We start from the raw sequence: 21912 nt of genomic DNA, 5'->3' as shown, positions 1-21912 counted from the left end.
TGTCCTCATTGATGTGAGCCTTTCACACCTTTTTTTCTTCCTTCCCCAACATTATTCTCTTTGCCATCCTAAGTGCCAATATATCTTGCTCGTGCTCATCCATTGCATGAGTGCTCAAAGTCGAAAGGAAGAGGATCATTTTGACTTGTGCCTAACTAGTGGTCTGGGGATAAGTCAAAATAAGATTCCGAAGGAGACCAAGTGTGAAGTTTTACTATATTGAGTTCTCAATTAAACTGTATAGTATTTTTATGCACTAAACCCATCTCCCACTTCTTGCACGCAAACACCATTAGGAGACATTCGAGTCACGGACAGCGAGAGATCTTGCACCTTTATGTTCTTACTTTGCTAGTTTCAATACTAGATATAGACTCTTGCTTGTTATTGTCTTGACTTGAATTGCATATATTACTTGCTTTACTTTGAAGTTCTTATATGTGTGTTAGCATGTCACCACAAAAATTATGCTTGTTATCATTTACCTACTCGAGGACGAGCAGGAATTAAGCTTGGGGATGTTGATACGTCCCAAATGTATCTATAATTTCCGCTTGCTCCATGCAAGTTTTGGGTGATATTGCTATGTGTTTTGTACACTTTCATACCTTTTTCAACATATTTGGACTAACCTACTAACTCAGTGCACCCAGTGCCAGTTTTTGTCTACTGATGTTTGTGAATTGCAGGTTTATACCCATATTTAGAGTGCGTGAAAAATTCCATAGAAAATATATAAAAAATCAGCGTTCCAGAAGACTCCAGACGCCCGAAGAAGAACCAGAGGGGGGACACCCCCCACCCACGGGGCCACCTGACGCGGTCTAGGGGGAGGCCACGCCACCAGGCCGCCTGGGCGAGTGGGACCTCTCCTGGTGCCCCCCTTTGGCCCTATTTTTACCCCCGTGGAGGAAACCCTCATTCGAGAACCCTTTTCTCTAGAAGCAATTCCGATCTCCGCCACCATCGCCAACAAGTTTTGGGGAACCATAATTCCTGTGCCGGCACCCTGCCGGAAGAGGGAAGTGCCCCTGAATTCATCTCCATCGATGTTGCTTCCTCCCTCCATGAAGCGGGAGTAGTTCCTCCTCGGGGCTGAGGTCTTCTTCAGTAGCTATGTGCTTAATTCTCTCTCCCATGATGTGATCTTGATTGTAATCATAGGCTATGTTAATCTAGGGTGATCCCATGATGTTTCCCCTTCTTCTATGTATTGGATTGATGTACTCACTTGATCTTATCTAGTATATTCTCCGAGACCATGGTGACAGTGGTCTATTGGACATGGATTAGAAGAATATTTTCATGAGTGATTTCCTCTTTTGTGAATTGATTGAACATTGAGAGTCTCTTGGTGCTTGTCTTCGACTATCCCTGAGATATGTTGTGGTGATTGTGGTAGTCTCTTTGGATGGCCGTGGTGACATTGCGAAATCCATTGATGAGAACTACGAACTATGACGTGTGCTTTTGTAGTCCTGCATAATTCTCGTCCTCTCCTGATCACAAAGGAATGACCTCCGAGTATGTCTCCATTGCATGTTTTAGTGGAAATATCATGTGATTAGACTATGTTAATGTTGTTGGGAGTTGCCACTAGTGAAAGTATGAAGCCTAGGCCTTGTTTCTCACCATTGTTACACCGTTTGTGCTACTTTTGTCACTTGCTACCTTACTATAATTTTTATTACAGATTTATATTACCTTGCTTTCCCACACCTATCACCCATATTTTACCATCTCTCCGTTGTACTAGTGCACCTATACAATTTACCATTGTATTAGGTGTGTTGGGGACACAAGAGACTTCTTGTTTCTTAATTGCAGGATTGCTTGAGAGAGACCATCTTCAACCTCTACTTCCCTGAGTTCGATAAACCTTAGGTCATCCACTTGAAGGAAATTGTTGTTGTCCTACAAACCTCTGCGCTTGGAGGCCCAACATAGTCTACAAGAATAAAAGTGTGCGTAGACGTCACAACACCACCCCCCGTCCCGACCACCTCTGTCTCTCCCCCACCCTGCAACCGTCGGCACCACCTCATCACGGTGCAACCCCCTTCCCCTCCCCCCATCGCCGATGCCAGCCCCCAGCCCTGACAACCTCCCTACAGTAAGCCATGGTGTCCCCCTCCCGCCCCACCGTTGGAGCAGGTCGCGGCGCCCCCTTCCCAGGGCCCTCCTCCACCATCGCACGGCCAACCCCATCCCTCCCCCTCATCGGAGTCAGGCTCCCCCCTCCCCGCAGCCCTCCTCCAACACCACAGCGCCACACCCCCCCCCCCTCTGAGGTAGTCCATTTTTTTAGTTTTAGCACCTTTTTTTGTTTTAGTCTTGGCAGTTTGGGTAGTTAGTGGTTCTGGTGTGTAGTGCCCGTTCCCCCACCAAAATGTCATGCTAACTAGCATAGTGCTCGTGCTTTTCTACGGAACCATGAAGAAAATAACTTGGGCGTCCTTTACTATGGACAAAATAACATAACTTGAATCGATCATTAGTTATGTGTGATGTGGTTACGACTAGGAAATCTCTTGGTGGCCAATGGTGAAGTGGGCAGCTCCGGCAACGAGAAATGGCGCATGAACTGTGAGCTGCGGGCATAAGCGGCACTCCCACGACAAGGAGCAGACGTGTTGGCGTAGTTATATATAGAAAAAACATTAATAGGAGAAGAATTTGGAGAACGAGAGAAATATAAAGAACATGATGAAGATATAAGAACAACCTAGGGCATGCACGCATGGGGCTTGCAGACCACGCATTGTGCATTGTGTGAACAATAGCATTATTTATTAGGTGGGGAACAGTGGCATCTGGGTGAGTTTGATTGGGTGTTCTGCTGCCACATTTTTTTAGATGGCAAGGACTAGGAGACATGCTAGGTTGGAGTCCCATTGGCCACTTTTTTTATTTTAATTGTTGTTGTAGTACGTCCCATGTGCAAGAGGAGTGAACTCACGACCAACTCAAATCTTTAGAAGTAGGAAATATTAAGCTCCCGACTCGTACATTATACCCCCACGCCCAGCCTTCTAAGGATTGGAATAGCCCCAGAACTAGTATAGTGTCCTTCAAATTAAGAGAATTCCCATTAGGGATGATTGATTGAATTGATCCCATTAGGGAGGAGGAGGACTAGTCATTGAATGAATGAATTCATCCATAAGTAAATGACTCTAGCTCTACTCTGGCTCTGCTCCTTAAGTGACTAACATAACCTTGGTTAGCTCATAATTGTCATATACTTAGCTTATTTTCCTCCAAAATGACATAATTAGCTTAGTTAGGTCAGAAATGGCATACTAACCTTGGTTAGCTCATAAATTTCATATACTTAGCTTATTTAGCTCTAAAATGACATAATTAGCTTAGTGAGGTCAAAATGGCACAATAACCTTGGTTAGCTCATAAATGTCATATACTTAGCTAATTATCCTCCAAATTGAAAAAAATAGCATATTTAGTTCATTTATGATATAATTAGCTTAGTTAGGTCAGAAATGGCATAATAACCTTGGTTAGCTGATAAATGGCATATACTTAGCTTATTTTCCTCCACAATGACATAATAAGCTCAAAAAGGGCATAAAATAAAAATAAGGAATAGAAGAGGAAATAGAAGAAAAAGAAATAATAATAGAAGAAGAATGAGCTTCTTCTTTCTTTATAATTACTATTATTTTCCTTCTCTTTCTTCTTCTTCTAGTCTTCTTCTTCCTCTTCTAGTCTTCTTCTTCTTCTAGTCTTCTTCTTCCTCTTCTAGTCTTCTTCTTCTTCTAGTCTTCTTCTTCTTCTTCTTCTAGTCTTCTTGTTGTTGTTGTTGATTGTGATCTTATTAAGTGTGTTGATAATGAATTCCTCAAATCTTGTTGAAATCTACATCAAGCAGATCAAACCCTACTATCAGTGCAAGTACCATCATGGGTGATCATGCGTGGATGTACACCGGTCACACAAGTCACAAAGAGATGCCCAAATAATGGTTAACAAAAACCAAGGGGTTTGTGAAAGCCGCATTTGCAAATATCCAAATAAAAACCTGGAGCCCGAGTGGTCGGTGCGAAAACTTTAAACAGATGACACAGGATGAAATGGATAAACACCTACATAAGAGGGTTTTACGTCTCATTATATGGTGTGGACCTTTCATGCTGAGTCTACCCAATGTACCAGCGCTCAGGTGGTTCGTAGTCGCACCGACGAGCATGGTTTCAGGATCAAAGACATGGTGAAAGACTTTGATGATGCTCAGGATTCGCACGATTAGATGGAGGAATCTACAAATGCCTTCTATGGAATGTTGGAGTCTTCAAAACATCCTCTCCACGGGCACACTGAGCTTTGTCAGCTGGATGCCATCGCACAAGTAATGGCTCTCCAGGCTCAATTCAACTTGGGAAGTGAATGCTACGACACGATGATGGCACTATTTGGACGCTTTCTACCCAAAGGCCATGTCATGCCTGCAAACATGTACCACTCACACAAAATACTGCGTGTACTTAAGATGCCCTATGAGAAGATAGATGCCTGTGAGAAAGGATGTGCCTTATTTAGGCTTGAGTATAGAGACATGAACTATTGTCCCATTTGCAAGTGTTCCAGGTATGTAATGGTAGACAACGATATGGGTGAGAAGAGGTAGACCAAAATTCTCGTTAATGTTCTTCGATATATGCCAATCATACCAATACTTCAACGTCTTTTCATAGTCGAAGGGACGGCCAGACAGATAACATGGCACAAATTGGGTAAAAGAACCGAACTAGATGCAGGTGGGAATAATATGTTAGTACACACATCTTATGCTTTTGCGTGGAAGCACTTCGATGCATTACATCCAAATAAAGCGGAAGATCCAAGGCATCCTCGAGTCTGCGTCGCCATGGATGGGTTCAATCCCTTTGGTATGATGGCGACCCAATACAGTAGTTGGCATGTATTTGTTATTCAACTCAACCTCCCCCCTCCCCCCCCCCCGCACACACACACACAGATTATGCAAAGAAATAACATATTCCTGACGTTGATAATTCAAGTGCCTAACTATCCGGGGAAGAATATGAATGTGTACATGCATTCGTTTAAGCATGAATTGCAAGAAGCTTATAATGGGTTCAAGACATACGACGCCGCTAGAAAAGAAAACTTCAAAATGCATGTCTTGTACATGTACTCAGTGCATGACTTGTCGTCTTATGTGTTATTCGATGGCTGGTGTGTGCTTGGAAGGTTCCCGTGCCCCACGTGCAAGGCACCTCTTGAGTTTCATTGCATGAAGGCGGGTCGGAAGTATTCTTGCTTTGACTTGCATAGACAGTTAATGGATCCTTGCCATCAGTTTAGAAAATACAAGAAATTTTTTATCAAAGGTATAGTTGTCAAAAACACGACACCACCTGCATTGATAGGCCAACAAATCCTGGATTAGTTAAACGCTCTCGAGTGTGATCTAGAGCGTGTGCGAGTTGAATATTTAGGCCTTGTTCAGTTGCACTGGGTCTGAGGGGGGGTAAAGGGGATTGTGAGGGATTACATCCTCTGTAAGTCAAATTCCTCCCCAATCCCCTCGGGGAAGGGATTAAACGAACAAGCCCTTAAGCTTTCAATCTGGCTGGCCTGTTTCTGGTTTTCTGCCTCAAGTTTTTTCTTTTTGTCAATACTCTGGAATAATAATCGACAACTAGCATCGTTCTGTGATTCGGCATATCTTTGTGGTTCTATGGCCGCTTCTAGATCTTTTTGCAACCGACCTATAGAGTCGACTGCTATAAAGTGCACTTTCATTAAGAAAGATAACAGGGCAATCGTGAAATTTTGAAAGTAAATTCCTCACCATGTGCTTCCCTTGTGAACCTTTTCACTTCCTTTAGTTCGGCCTTCACAACCTCAGGTTTTGTTTGGTGCATTTCAAGGTCTTCGAAAAACTTTTTGTTTTCATCCCTCTCAGCCTCGAAAACATGTCGACATATTGTTTAAACCCTCAATTCAGCCATACTGACCGATTGAGGGTCGGGGGAACTGGCCTCAGATTTTTACAAAATTGTCAAAATCTAAATACATACCTTAAGACTTGTTGACATACGGTTGGTGGCTCCCTCAGGCCCTGCTCGGGCAGCTCCGAGGTGCGCATCCACCAAACTCAAGGCATTGAACTCATGTTCGAAAAATTCAGGGTGGCTTAGAGATTATCTCCGGCGACTATGGTTCATTACGCTCTCGACCTCAAAATTAGTGATCGAAACCTCGTCACAATCCTCGGGAAGCTGGTTTTCAGAAGGGACCTCCCTATTACCTCCTGTAGTCGCAGGACATGTAGGTTTGGGATGACTACCTTAAACCCTCTCAACGTCTTCGGATGAGGGTGGTTGTGTTCGGTTCCTATGTAATGTGGCAAGAGGTGTAAAAACCTACCATTGATTGGAAAAACAATGCTTACAATCATGAGTGTAAATTCATTACCTCTTGGCAGGGGGAGCGGTCGAAGTAGACCCTATGGATTCTCCATGTTTAGAGGCACGACCATTGTTGGGCACATGCTCGGCAGGCCTTGTATTAGCAGGTGTTTTGCATGAGGAGCGGACACTTGTTGGGGTAGGATTTGCCGCCGTAGCGAGCGGGCGCCCTTTTCGGGAAGAAGTTTTTTTCTTACCTCTGGTCCAGGAAGGAGGTATAGTAGGGTACTCGACTATGAGTGTAACCTCAGAGCCGTCAATGCTCGCCTGAAAGAAGAACCCATCCTCAAAAATAATCGACGTATCACGATCATCATGGAAGCATGGATCGTTGTCCTTGGCATAGTTCTCTCGCTAGGGAGGAGGGCGGTTAACTTTCTCTACCCATCGCTTCCATTCTTGTTTGGAAAACGTCTCAAGTATTCAATCAGCTAAAATCACTATAAAAGAAAACCCGGATAGGAAAATAAGGCTATACTAACCCATTAGATGGGGTTATGGTTTGAGTAGCTTTCCTTGTTGTTCGAACTAATGAAATCCTCCTTTTATCCTTGGAGTGGTCGGCTAATATAGCAGCCCATGTTGTTTGGCTAGTCGGACCGTCTCGCTTATACCGAGTGGCATCACTTGAACCATTATATTGCCACATGGGATGTGATCTTTGTTGAAGAGATTGAACGCATCGGTTTATGGCCATGGCCATCACGTCGATAATGGTAAGCTTAAAATGAGGGAATAGTTTCACCTTGGCAACAAACTATCTCATCTCCGAGTTGTCCTCTTGAGAAGATCTACTCGGGCGCCAGTTGAACTGCTTCTTAATAGGAGCCGTTTAAAATTCGGGCACACCCTTTCGAACATGATCGAATAAAGGGACATCTTCAATATAGAACCACTCTCATGTCCACTCTTCGGAGGCTACCTTCGGGGTCCAACCGGATACCCAGTTACTGCTATGCGCCATACTTCGGCTTCGCCTACTTAGCAAATAGTCCCTCCCTAGGTTCGGGGGACAAGGCAGAAAAACCTCCTCCACAGATCAAAATGGGCTTCACAACCCAGAAACATCTCAGAAAGAGCGACAAAACCCGAAATGTGAACAATTGATCTAGGGGTGAGGTCATGGAGATGAATCCCATAAAACTCCAATAAGCCCCTTAAAAAGAGATGAGTAGGGAAGCGTAAACCTTATAAGAGGAAAGGAATGAAGCATACCCTCTCCTTCTAGCGTGGGGTGGGGGATTTCTTTGCGAGAGCCTCGCCGTCTGCATAGGTTAATCCGGAACGGGAAGGCGCCATATCTAAATAGGGTAAATACCCTTGCACTTCAAATTCGCACAGACGAAACGTGAGACAGAACAGCTGGCCTAGTCATCTCGGAGAGGGCCATGATGGCGCGAGGAAGAGCGTGGAGCACTCGCTATGTCTCTGTCGTTCTGGTGTTCTTCTCGATGGTGGATGACATGGAAAGAGTTGCTAAGGAACACATGTGGCTTATATAATAAGTAGATTATCCCATTCTGCGTAGGGGAGTTCTTGTGGGAAGGTTATTGGAACCGCCTATCACTTATTGGCACACGGGAATGGAGGGGGTGATTAACCCTATGAAATAAATATTAATTTTGTGGGCCCGGTGATGCTTCAACAATCACGAATGTGGCACAAGACGTACTAGAGTCACACGAACATAGGGATGAGAAGAACTCGCCTCGCAAGCCGAAGACTCTGAACGCGTGAAGATGATGGATCAAGGTTTCGACATTGGATGCCAATTCGGGGGCTACTAAGGGAGTTCGGCACTAAGGGGTCCCCGTGTCACTTACCTATTTCTATGGATCGGACTCCTGGATCATTCTATCATCACTATTAGGCTCCGGATAAGTGAAGTGATGTTGTATTCAAGAAGAACTATTCCAAAGACTTGGCGTGTACTCCATGGTCATTTAGTGATAGGCATGTTCCCTCCTTGATGTATAGCCAATGTTGTTAACCCTAGCACCCCTGGGATCTATATAAACCAGAGGGCTTTAGTTCATAGGACAGATTAAGCTCATTACTCCTAGGGTTTAGACCACAACATCCGATCTCGAGGTAGATCAACTATGTACTTGGTACTCCACCATCAATATAAACAAAAGCAGGACATAGGGTTTTACCTCCATCAAGAGGGCCCGGACCTGGGTAAATACCGTCTCCTTTGTCTCCTGTTACCCATCGATCCAAGATCCATAGTTCGGACCCCCTACCCGAGATCCGTCGGTTTTGACACCGATATCCACCAACCATTATCTCAATGATAATCTTGCATGTGTTGCCCGGATGCAAACATGTTACATAATAAGAAATATGACTATATTGCCCATATTGCAAGTTACATCATGTAACAACTTTCCTGATTTGTTCACCAAGTCTCTACCAAGTCCTACATTCTGGAAATATGTTCATGGAATTGGTATGTGAGGGCTTCCGAATTTGCAAGAATTAGGAGGAGAATCTTCATGAATTGTTCGTGATCAAAGAAGCATATTATACTCTTTTTCCCTTCATGGGTTTACTTTGCAGGTTCTCATAAAGGTTTTTAATGAGGTAATATCAACATGAGATCATATGTCATACTTTCTATTTTCCCCCACCTGGGTTTTTAGAAACTGTATACAACATATTTGTGTTCTCTAAATTCTATGATTTTTCTCGTATTGAGTTAAAGAGACAATAACGAGTATATGTTGCATCATTTTCTCCTTATTTTTCACTGGGTTTACACGAGTTTTACCAAAATACCAAACACGTATCTCCTCACATTTTTCCCACACAGTTTTTCGAGGGGGTTTTATCAAGATGATGTTGCTCGCGAGGATAAGCATTGATTAGGGGAGTGTTAGGATCAACTTAATCCAAGGTTCATCCATGCTTAAGGAACTCTTGGTTGCTAGCTTGGCAGCTGCCGTCGATTTCCCATGCCCCTTGCCGAACAAGCACCTCTTCCTTTGGATCTCTTGTGACACTATAAATACATGAATGTGAATAAATATGACATAGATTTCTCTTTTACATCGATGTTGTTTTCTCTCTTGCTGAGTTTAAACAAGAAACACATGGTGCGTGATAAGTAATATGTGACTAAAAGAGATAGGTGCAAATTGCACCAATGAACCGCAATATGGGTTCAAGGTTTAAGTGTGTTAGTCCATCCCATCTATATTAATGATACCCCTGGTTAGAGCCGCCATCAGGCCCGACCCTGAGGTGGCTGCCCTGAGCCCCCGAATCCAAGGGGCCCTCGGCCGAGGTATGTCCAAGGAACCATTGGAAGCGCCATTAGAAGACTCAAAGATTTTCTATATCACCCCGAGGAGGACAAAGGTTGAATCATTTTTTCTGTTTAGTGAATTGGGCCATGCATGTTGTTGGACTAAAATTCCAAAAAATGAAACTTGAGTTACTAATTTTTCGTTCTAACAAAGCGTACTCGCAAGAGGAGCGGCATGCACGGTCTATAACTCGCTGGTGACTTCAATGCTTATAGTGACCATAATGAAGCAGATATGACACGACACAGTAAATTTACTTGACTTTGCTGCTTTGTACCATATGATTTACTCCCTTATATTTGACAACTTGATTCCCTTTTATATATAAACCAATAATATTCTAGTAATTACAATTTTTTTAAGCTTTGATTATATATTTTATATGTCACATAACTTTGAATTCTTGCTATCACTTTCACCTACAAAAAAATGTTTCGTGTTCCACTAGCAGGGCTGGATGCATTTGGCTGGCTCGATGGTAAAGACAATTTAACTTAGATCTTCTATGTGATGGTGCCCTTGCCACCATGCATGTGATTAGTGGTTGCTATCCTGTGCACCCTTACCGACCACTTCGTCTCCACCTTCCATCCTGATGGCATCATTCTCTGAAACTCTTTATTAACATTTTTTTCTTTTGAGGGCCTACTATTCTAGCAGGGCCGGGCAGGCAAAATATGGGATCCTATGCAAAACTAAAATTTAGACCCTATCTCAGAAAAAACTAATGAAAAATTATAATGTATATATATATATCTCAGAAAAAAGTAATAAATGTATATAATTTAATGTCTTACATAATAATTGGATAAAAATATACCTATCCAATTCCTGGTTGCTATTTATTTGAACATCCTCATTCTAACAAATTTGTCCATACCACATTTATAAGATTATTTAATTAAATTTCGTTCATGTGCTTTTCTGTTGCGTCTATAAGTATGAGACCGATGTTTTCCCATGATGATCAAATCTGCATTATTAAAACATAATATAAAGAAGATGAGCAAATAAAACTTGAACTTATACAGTAGCAATTAGGATTAGGATTCGAAGTTAATCGAAATAAGAATTTGGTAAGCAGCTGGAGTTGGAGGCTGTGTCCATCACTCATCAATCCGGCAAGACAACGCTGACCAATTTGAAAATTGAGCGGCGGCAACGGCCTGTTGACCTGTCGTCCTCAATCCAAATTTACAACCAGTAACAAGACGAGGACGAGGGACGTTCCTGAATCCTCACTTCCTATAACCACGATCGAATCTTGCGGTGTAGCGGTTTCTTTTCTCCCTATCAGTCGATCTCTCTGGCGATTGGCAAACTGGCATCTAGCGATCGTTTTTTTTTTCAAGGAAGGGAGGACTCCACAAGTACGAATACGATCCGATGTGGCAATGTTGTTCGCTCGAGTGGGGTCGAGCCTCGAGGGACTTGACCTCGCCGACTCGGCTCCACTCCACGTTTCGGCCCAGCTTAAACGGAAGCAGCGCCCAACGACCCAACACTACACAGGTCTTTTTATTAATGCTAGGTCTATCTAAAAAATTTAGGACCCCTTAAAATTTTGGGCCCTATGCAGGCTGCAATGTTGGCACCACTATGGGCCCGACCTTGTATTCTAGTTTTGTTTCGGTCCTCGAAATCTTTGGACCGGCCCTCGCCGCCATGATATCTCTTTGGCTCTCCTTTTACGCGGAAAGCACGAACCGGCGGCCAAGTCATCTCAATTCTCATTTCATATTCACAGGGAGAGTGAGTGGAATGTCCATATGGGAGTGGGAGGTGCCTCGAAGACAGCAGGAATAAGGGGCGGTTTGGAAAGCCACGCAGATCGCAAAGATCAAGCAAGGCAGCGGGAGCGAGGGCCGACCCTCTTCCCCGAGCGTGCATGTCGTGTCGTTGACATGTGCGCGCCGGCCCAAAACGCTACCGGCCTCACGCATTGCATGGTAACCCATAAACAAAAGAAAGAGTCGCAGCTTTTCTAGCTTTCATGAGATGAAAATGTGAAGCTTTTCTGGCAAAATATCCGTGCATATGCGCTCTTGCAATACCGATGCATATCAGCATATGCATGCATGCATGCATACATGCATGCAAGCAGCAAGCTCCCCGTGTGCCTCTTGTGCGGTGCAAAGCAGCATTATACCAAAACCGCGACACACGAAGCGAGGCGATGTGTCGTGCACGGCAGGGAATGGGATCGCACCGTCCACGGCCCACGCCACACCACGCATCCGAACATGCATCCTTCCTTCCTTCCTGTCGACCAAAAAAAAAAGAAAGAAGTAGCAGTACCAGACGTCGGATTTTATTCGATATCCGTCACATTGTCTAGGGCGAGGGCGGTGCTGCAACGGGACTTGATCCGCTGCTAATCGACCTTCACCGCCGCCGCCCACGCCTGTACTCCCAGCTGGCAGGAGTTACAATATGCCTCTCAGATGGCACTTTCGAACCAAACAAGATTTCCCAGCGCGTTTAAACGTTGTACTCATATTATTTCCCTTGACCAAAGTTTGAATTCTCTGCGTCACTCCCACACCACAGGTCAAAGTATTATTTTCGTTCAGAGACGACAGCTAATTTCCCCTGCTTCTTTATTATACACCGGAGTACAATTATGACGCAATCATCAGCCATCTGATCTAGTAGCACTAGTGTCCGTCTCGTCACGCCAGGCAAGGGGGGGGCACAAGGGCCAGATCGAGCGCGTCGCTTCACACGTCCACGACCGGCCAGCTTTTCTTGTCACGAGCCACACCGCCACTTGCTAGCTGTCGCCTGAACCTGACACGACCGTCTGAAATGTTGAACCACGACGAGAATTAATCGATTTCCCAATCAGCACAAGCACTACCCGTGAGTGATCTCCTTCCAATCAGCCTAGTGATGCGGTAATGCCCAAGTAGTGCCTGTATTTGAGACGCCCAGCAAGTTTTTTTTTCTTAGGGATAAACGCCCAGCAAGTTGAGACCGCGCCACTTGATCCGATCGGGTCACGTACCAGTACTAGTACTTCGCTGGCGAAAAGCTAAGCTAGATTTGTGCTGATTTCTCACGCTTATACTTAGTACTGTAGTACTCCAGTAGTTTGCAGCGTCCGAGCTGTCTACTCAGCTCGTACGTATACGTATCTTAAAGCAAACCACAGAGACCGACGAGACGATGGTAGTACCACTGTAGAGCTGGTAGCTATTATTTCCTCTCTTGTGCTTAACCGTGTAGTACATCAGCCACCTCCAACGTACCCGGCCGTTAGTTTAAGCGGGCGCATCCGCAGCACACAAGTACGTGCTCCGTGCAAGGCGTACTTTCATTTCTTTAACCAAATCGGCACAGGCCGTCAGCAGTAAAAAGCGAAGCGAGGGTAGAACCACACCGGCAGCGACACCTACGTCACGGCTCCGCAGGGCAAAATGCGGGCGTTCGTCCGGTCGAGCCACGTGACCGAACAGATGAGGGCGGTTTGGATTACAGGGCCGCATGAAAGCTAAACAGCACCGTGGAATAATTAACCAATCCGTGGCCTCCTAATCATTCATTCATTCAGACATCAGACCCGTGGATCAGATCACGTGGAAGCCACATGCAGATGCAAGGGCGCAAAGGAAGGGATGCGTGCACAGTTATGGATGTCCTCAACCGTCAGTCTCATCGGTAGAGTAGAATCAGGGCGTTTGTTTAGCGCCAAGTTGATGGTCAGTGGCATAGGTAAAACAATGGCAGGTTTCACGAACCCCGTGCCGCCTGCGTCACCTCGCCTCACCCCAGTGAACGTCCAATCGTCCAGACCGTCAAACATTGCTTCCTGCGACAGCGAATCCGATGGGGGAGCGAAGAGGCCGTGACAAGAGATGACGCCCGAGCTCTTGCTTAAATTAACCCAGCCCACTGTCGTCGTGGTTGCCATTAGCCTGCCATGGAGATATCAATTGCACAGATCGATTTACAGATCAGATCATGACTCTGCTGCAAGAGCTGGCTGGATATTTTGGCTGTGACGACGCGGATGCACGTACCGATGCATCATCATCCTTCACTTTCAGTGACAACACGGGTGGGGAAAAAGGCAGTCTCTGTAGTCTGTACCGGCTGCAAAGTAGAGTAGGTCTCTGCGACGATCAGGTACAGTTTACTTGTAAAAGTGGGCAAAAGAGACGAGATGATGATCTAGCCGCTAGATCCCATCCATCGTCCTCCCTCCATCCAGCCAGCCAGCACGGGAGCAGAGAGAGGCGAGCCCAAAACAATGGCAGGGGCTGGACCGGGACTACAACCTGCACTCCTGCAGGGACGGTCAGTGGGCTGCATTGGGGCACACTACACCACCAACAGTGTGAGAGAGCCCCACGCAATCACTCACTGCGCGCCATTTACGGCCAGCTTTAAGAGCAAACAACGCCTTGGCACCATGCGACGCAAAGATACCTGTAAAACACGATGGTGTGCAAACTGCACGGCACCCAATACAGGATGTGCCTTTCTCATATACTAGCTCCGTTCGGAAATACTTGTTCTAGAGATGAACCCATCTAGACTTATTTTAATTATAGATAAATTCATTATATGCACTTTTAGGACAAGTATTTTTAGACGGAGGGGGTATTTATATATATGTAAGGGGTATGCAAGATACATAGATATACACGAAAGCTTTACAAATATACTCCCTCCATCCGTGAATAAGTGTACACCTACCTTTCGTCTTAAGTCAAAGTTTTATTACTTTGACCAACTATATAGAAAAGAGGAGTAACATATATGACATCGGTATATCATGGAAGTACATTTTAAAACGGATCCATTAATACAAATTTAGCGCCATAAATGCTCCTACTTTTCTCAAAGTTGGTCAAAGTTTTAAAACTTTGACTTAAAACAAAAGCTAGATGTACATTTATTCATGGTAGAGGGAGTATAGTCTAACACCCTTTTTTAGTCTTAACTATGTCCGGAACTATCTAGTAAGTTAAGATTGCGCCTCCATCCCTCAAACTGAGGTTGTGGAAGTGGCTTCGTGAAGATGCCATCAAGTTGATCATTGAAAGAGATGAACTTGATATGAAGAAACTTCTGTACAACACGTTCCTTTACAAAATGATAGTCAACTTCGATGTGCTTGATACGAGCATGGAAGACCGGATTAGATGACAGATATTTCGCACCAATATTATCACACCTAAGAACAGGTGGTTGTTGTTGAGAGATACCTAACTCTTTTAACAATGGTTGTACCCAAATAAGCTCAGTCGTGGCATTGGCAACTACCTTGTACTCTGCTTCAATGCTACTCCGAGATATTGTGGCCTACTTACGCGCACTCCAGGCGATCAAGTTATCCCCATAAAAGACAACATAGCCCCGTGTTGATCGTCGGTCATCCGGACTTCCAGCCCAATGAGCATCAGAGAAGGTCGAGAGAGCACACGAAGAGGTAGACCGAAGGTGCAAGCCATAGGAGACAGTATGAGAGAGGTAACGAAAGATACGCTTCACACCTCACGAGTGTGAAAGTCAGAGAAGCATAAAGATACTCGCACACACGGTTGACCGCATAGGAGATGTGCACGCCGTGTAATAGTCAAGTACTACAAAGCTCCAACAACACTGCAATACTCTGTAGCATCATCTGAAGGGAGGAAATCACCCTCCAAGGCTGACAACCGATCTATCGCTGACATAGGGGTGGTAGCATGCTTGCAGCGCAACACACCTGCACGGCGTAGCAGATCCACAAATGACTTCTGCTGAGTGAGAGTCAGGCCAGCACAAGACCGTGAAACCTCCAAGCCAAGAAAGTAATGGAGAGCCAAGTATCCTTGACGGAAAACTGACCGCTCAGAGCAGAAAGCACGCGACCTGCGGCACAAACGGACGAGCTAATAAGAATAATGTCATCAACATAGACCAGCAAGTACATAGTCACCTCATGGCGACAAAACAAGAACATGGATGTGTCAGCAGTGGACGGAGTAAACCCAAGTTGTCGAAGAACCGAGCCGAGTCGGGCATCCATGCATGAGGATCCTGTTTGAGTCCATAAAGCGCGTTAATAAGACGACACAAATGATATGGACGAGATGGATCCACAAAACCTGGAGATTGCCGCATGTAAACTTCTTCATCCAAGACCCCATGAAGAAAGGCATTTTGGACATCAAGCTGGCGCAGAGACCACGATTTGGCAACAACCAAGGATAGAAGCACACGAATAGTGGTAGGTTTAACAACTGTACTTAAAGTATCCTCATAATCAAGACCATACCGTTGCTTAAACCCTTTGGCCACCAAGCGCGCCTTGTAGCGCTCGATAGAACCGTCGGCATGCTTTTTTACCTTGAAGATCCACTTGGAATCAATGATGTTGACAGCAGACACACGAGGAACCAAACGCCAAGTATCGTTCCTCTGTAATGCGTGAAACTCCTATTCCATGGCAACGCGCCAATGAGGAATCCGATGAGTTGCGTGAAAATGACGAGGCTCGGCCATGAGCTCAACATTCATATGTGCCATGCATGCCGCAATCCATGCAACTGTGCTCAATATGTTCCTTCTGCCGAACAATACCACTTTGACTCTGCGTACGAGGACGCAGAGGAGCCGTAGGTGGTGGAGGCGGCGGCGAAGACCGTGGTGACGAAGACGTTGGCTCCGAAGCCAGAGGCGAAGCCTTAGCGGCAGAGGCACATGTAGACGGCGAGGCTAGCTCAGGTGATGGTGTAGACGGCGACACGGGCGCGGCCGACTAAACGAGCGCAACCAGCACGCGCGACGCAGCCGACTCGACCAGCGCAACCGGTAGACGATGCAGACGGCACAACCCCAGGCGCAACCGGCAACAAGCGACGCAGCCGACATTGGCGACGCAGCCGACACAAGCCTCGACGTAGCCGACGCAACCTTAGATGGTAGAGAAACCGTAGCAGATGGCTGCTCGTCGAGAAGCTCAAGGCGTGCTCCACGTCCAGTACCTGCACCATGGTTAGGAAGCAACAAAGGTGGATATGCGGCATCAACAAATTGACCACGCAATGGTAAGGCAAGTGGCGCAGGTGTGGGGGGTGGTGGAGACGAGTGGAGGTGGGATAAAGGGAAAAACATTCTCATCAAATACCACGTCACGATAGATGTAGACGCGGTTAGAGGGAACATGAAGACACTTGTACCCTTTATGACGAGAGCTATAGCCAAGAAACACGCATTGTTTAGACCGAAACTCCAACTTGGGTTGGTTATATGGACGCAGATGTGGCCAGCAAGCACACCCAAAAACTTTGAAGAACGTATAATCATGGATTTCATTCAACAAATGCTCACGAGTGTTTTCATTTGATGGAGTCGTGTAGGTAGTCGATTAATAAGAAAGCATGCGGTGGAAAACGCATCACTTCAAAACCGAAAAGGAACCGAGGCATGAGCAAGCAAAGCAAGACGAGTCTCAACTATATGAGGAGGCTTACGCTCAGCTACACCGTTCTGTTGATGTGTATCAGGACAAGACACACGACGAGTAATCCCAAGCTTATTAACGAACACATTGAGGTTGTGATACTCACCACCCCAATCAGATTGCACATGAATAATTTTGTGGCTAAGGAGACGCACAACATGCGCTTGAAATTGTAAGAAAACATCAAACACATCAGACTTGCGCTTAAGAAGATAAAGCCAAGTGAACCAGCTATAAGCATCAATGAAACTGACATTATAATTATGACCACTAACAGAGGTTTGGTCATGACCCCATACATCCGAAAACGCAAGCTCAAGCGGTTTAGTGACTACATGACTCGACTCAGAAAAAGGAAGTTGATGACTCTTGTCTTGCTGATAGGCATCACAAACTGCATCAACATACTTATTGGACACAATTGAAAGCTCATGACGATGAAGAACATGGCGAAAGATGGGATCGCCAGGATGACCAAGGCGCGCATGCCAATGTGATGGAGGCACACAAACGCCATTGAAGGCATCAGGAGCAGGTGGCACATCAAGTGCATAGAGATCATTATTGCACGGGAAACCTCTAAGTAGTACGTCCCTCGTGTCCTGATCCTTAACAAAAAAATGAAAAGGATGAAACTCAGCAAGAACATTATTATCACGAGTAAGTTTAGGAACATACAACAAACTACGTGAAACAGAGGGAACGTGAAGGACATTAAGAAGACGTAATTGTGTGGATTGGCGAGTAAGAATAGATGGCTCACCAATATGTGAGATGTGCATACCTTCCCCGTTTGAAGTATGAACGTGATCATGTCCACGGTACGGCTCCTGTGTGGAGAGCTTGGTGGGGCGACGCCGCACCATAGGAGACCAGCGGTGCACGAGGAGAGCCATAGGGGGCGGCACCGTAGGGAGCCAATGGCTCCACCGACGCATCGGGAGCACCGTAGGGCAGAGGGTACCCTCGCCAGCCGATCGTAGCAGGAGGCCCATAGGCCGGCTGCGGCATCGGGCCAAAACTAGGGGCGGATATAGTGCAACAGCGGGCGGCGACGGCGGGATCGGACCTGGCAGAGGAGCGTCAGGAGGCGGCAGCCATCGAGGCGCCAGCCACAGAGGCTAGTGAGTGCGACGACGGGAATGGCGAGACGGAGGCGGTAGCCGGGGCTCGCCCATCGCGAGAAGAGACGATTGCAACGGTGGCAGCGATGATCGGGACAGAGGCGAAAGCGACCGAAACTAATCTGATACCATGCAAAACACAATGTTGTCGGAAACTGCACGACGCCCAATACAGGGTATGGCTATCTTATATATATAACACAATGTTGTAGGAAACTGCACGACACCCAATACAAGGTATGGCTATCTTATATATATAACGAGTATACAAGATATAGGGGTATACATGAAAGCTTTATAAATATACGGTCTAACGATATCTACTCGTGGTATACATACATACTAACATACATGAGGCGCAGGGATTGCAACGCAAATGGTAGAAACCGGAATCATGAGGTCAAAAAGTAGCGGTCAAAATGTGCATCATACTCCAAGGAGAGTACGTACTTAAGGAGCCGTGCCAAGTAGAGCAGATCAGCGACAGGAGAGGCAGGGAAGAAGAGAAATTTACTGCACGGTGAGAACAACTCGCACTCAACGAGACGCAACCAAAAAAATTTCATTCACCTCCACACAAGAGATACGTACTACAGGTACAAGACAAGATGCGTCGCTCTCTTTTTTTCTCCTCCCAGAACCACAAAACTGTACAATAGCGAGTTCCATCGAATAAATTCAAACGCCCCCTGCTTTTTCCCGCCAGCTTCCAGTCCGGCATCCTGTGTCCCGACCGGTGATCCGTCCGCCTCCGCACCGCATCAGATCGCACCTGCTGCCCGGAACCCATCCCCATCAGCAGCTCATCGCCTCGCATTTCACCGGGAGGGAGCGGTCGAACCCGCTGCGGGACAGCAGGGTGCCCACCACCGCCAGGTCGCGGCAGAACACCCCTTGGTACACCGGAGCTGCCGCCTGGGACGACAGTGTTGCAACGCCCGCAGCAGCCTTTGCCTTAGGTTTCACCGTCGTCCTCGCGGTCGAGCTGTTTACGGCGGGAGGATTCTCCGGCATCGGCGCCGCTTGTTGTTGTTGCTTGGACAACGCTGTCGCGGCTTCTCTCGCTCTCTGCCTAGCGGCAGCCTCCTCGTCGATCACGGCCGACATGATGAACGAGTACCCCTTCTGCAGCATCCTGTACAAGAGCAGAGCGGACATGCGCGCCTGGTCGCGCACCGCCTCCAGGTCGCGGTGCTCGTCCACCAGCTCCAGCCGCTCGCCGAACACCACGGCGCGGTCAGGCTTGAGCTTTAGCGAGAGCAGCAAGTGCGCGCGCTCCAGCTCAGAGCGCGTGCACCCGCGCCGCACGCCCAGTAGAGCGTAGTAGTCGATGTTACACCCCTCGCCGACGGCGGCGCGGCTGCGTAGCCCCTGAATCCGGGCGATCAACTTGCGGTGAGCGCCGGCGATCTCGCGGTAGCGCACACCACCCTGCGGTCGCCACCTAGGCCCCGGCAGCTTGCCGTCACGGAGCGCCGCGTCGTACAGAAGTTTGAGGTGGTCAAGGTCACGAAGGGAATCGCTGAGCGCCCCCACGGACTGAAGAAGGTCGGCACGGGCGCGGAGCGCCGGGATGTACGCAGGGTCGAGAGCCAGCGCACGGTTGCAATCTGCTATGGCGTCTGCTGGGCGCCCGCCGGCCTGGAACGAGGCGGCACGGCCGACGAGGCACGCGGCGGCGAAGGTGTGCGGGAGCACGCCACGGCGTGCCTCGAGTATCTTGGAGAAATGGCGGACAGCCTCCGCTGGGAGGCCCGCGTCGAGGGCCGCCATGGCGGCCGTGCGGCGGCGGAGCAGGAGCTTGACGTGAGCCAGGAGCTGGGACATGGCCTCCGACTCCACGGCTGGTATGATGAACGCCGACCCGGACTTGGAGGCGTTGCCCGACGGCACCGAGGCGACAGCTGCGGCGACAGTCGATGATGAGAAGCTGTCCTCCGACCAACAAACGCTCTCGCGACGGAAGGCCGCCGAGGCGAGACGGCGGCCGGTCTGGAGAAGAACCATGGCATCCTCAATGAGGCCCAGGTGAAAGCAAGCTTCCCCCAGGACAAGGTACCTCCACTGCGTGTCCGTGTTGGGGTTCTTGGAGAGGCCGGCCAGGACGCGGCGTTTGAGCTCGGAGACATCGAAGCAGCGGAAGGAGCGAGCGGCCCCTGTGTCGGTCTCGGCCGCGTCCGAGCGGTGACGGTCGGGAGAGAGGAGCTTGGCACGGGAGATCGTGCCAAGGTCACCGGAGCTGGAAGAGGACAAGGACGACGAGGAGGAGGCATCCTCGCCGGAGCAGGACTTGCCGCAGCTGGGGATGTAGTCACGGAGCATCTCCGCGACCTCGCGGTAACGACGCAGGGCGAGGAGCGCTCGCGCCCGCAGCTCCAGCGCGGCCTCCATCCTCGGCGACAGCTCCAGCGCCGCGTCGATGAGGCCGAGCGCCGCCACGGCGTCACCGCCCCCGGATTCCGGCGCCGTCGCGAGAATCGCCCGCGCCTCCCGAAGGTACCTGTCGATCACCTGCGCATATATACCGAAATGAGCATGAGATTTTTGCCAGCCGAAGTTGGATTCTTGCACAAACAGAGAAAGATGGACCGATTCGAGACAGCAAAAATGAATAAATTTTTGGGGGGACAAAACAAGAAAGAAAACCGAGGAGCAGCGCAGAGCGGACAGTGCGCCCAGATCAAGTGGCTCGATCTTGGGGAAAAAACAAGAACAACAGGGACGCCATGCTCGAAAGAAGCATACAGTTCTTAAGCTCAAACAAGTTGTCCTGTGATGTGGATTTTGGACCAAACAACCTGTCGAGTCAAAGGACCAAATGTTCTTGGCACTTGTGCCGTACAGAGAAAGCAAACAGTTCTTGCACAGACGAGCCATTGGCGTGGCAAGAACTGGGCGGCTGAAGAACACCAAACCAAAGAAAAGAATGCGGAGTGGTGATATCTCAGATCGCAGCTGTGAGCAGGCAAGGGAAAGCACCGAACCTTCCTGTTGCTGAGGAGCCACTTCCTCTTCTTCTCCGGAGCAGAAGGAGGCGAACATACCGCCATTGCCTCACGCGCATGAACCGGCGAGCCCACCCAACCAAAGCTCGGATCGACCCCCTGGGACAGGGGATGCTGGACACCGGAAGAGAAGAGACGGAGAGGAGAGGAATGGCTAGGCGAGAATGCAAGATGAGAGAGAGGAGGCTATATATACGGACCCCTCTCCCAAATCTAACACCCTGTGTGTGTGTGGAGTATTTTATAATGTTATCTCGGTTTGAATTGGTTGGGAAGGGGGAGAAATTGGGGATGGGCAAGGGGAATATGATGGCAAATGAGGGTGGGAGGAGAAATGCCAGCTTTGACTGCACTGCTTTCGTTTTGAGTTTGAGATAGGAGGGGGAGGGTAGGAGAAAGCTTGGATCCCTCAACCATCCTAGCTGGCCAAGATGCCCATCCAACACATCTCACTCACTCACAGGTCCAGTAATTCTTTTATTTTTTAAAGGTCTCCCGTAGGGTGTGGTGTGGTGAGCTTTTTAAAAGTATTGCTGCCCCACTACTCCTCCTCCTCTCCTT

The 21912-nt window shown here is 47.6% G+C and overlaps 1 protein-coding gene across 1 annotated transcript; it reads right to left on the bottom strand.

The window, feature by feature from the left end:
• Positions 1–18889: 18889 nt before the first annotated feature.
• Positions 18890–21710, bottom strand: LOC123448843. Its single transcript, XM_045125866.1, has 2 exons — positions 21331–21710; positions 18890–20857 (listed from the first exon to the last, which is right to left on the bottom strand). The coding sequence occupies exons 1-2, from the start codon at positions 21394–21396 to the stop codon at positions 19142–19144; spliced, it is 1782 nt and encodes a 593-aa protein (XP_044981801.1). The 5' UTR covers positions 21397–21710; the 3' UTR covers positions 18890–19141.
• Positions 21711–21912: the final 202 nt, after the last annotated feature.

This window comes from Hordeum vulgare, chromosome 4H (genome assembly GCF_904849725.1).
Source record: "Hordeum vulgare subsp. vulgare chromosome 4H, MorexV3_pseudomolecules_assembly, whole genome shotgun sequence".
NCBI classification, from domain to species: Eukaryota; Viridiplantae; Streptophyta; class Magnoliopsida; order Poales; family Poaceae; genus Hordeum; species Hordeum vulgare.
The sequence above is the reverse complement of the archived record's forward strand: the minus strand, read 5'-3'. Positions and strand labels throughout refer to the sequence as shown.

What these genes read in the sequence shown, in the direction of transcription:
- LOC123448843 (XM_045125866.1), bottom strand. Translation starts at nt 21,396, where the DNA reads ATGGCGGTATGTTCGCCTCCTTCTGCTCCGGAGAAGAAGAGGAAGTGG. An exon ending in GGCTCCTCAGCAACAGGAAG is followed by an intron (nt 20,858 to 21,330) that starts GTTCGGTGCTTT and finishes ATATATGCGCAG; the next exon opens with GTGATCGACAGGTACCTTCG.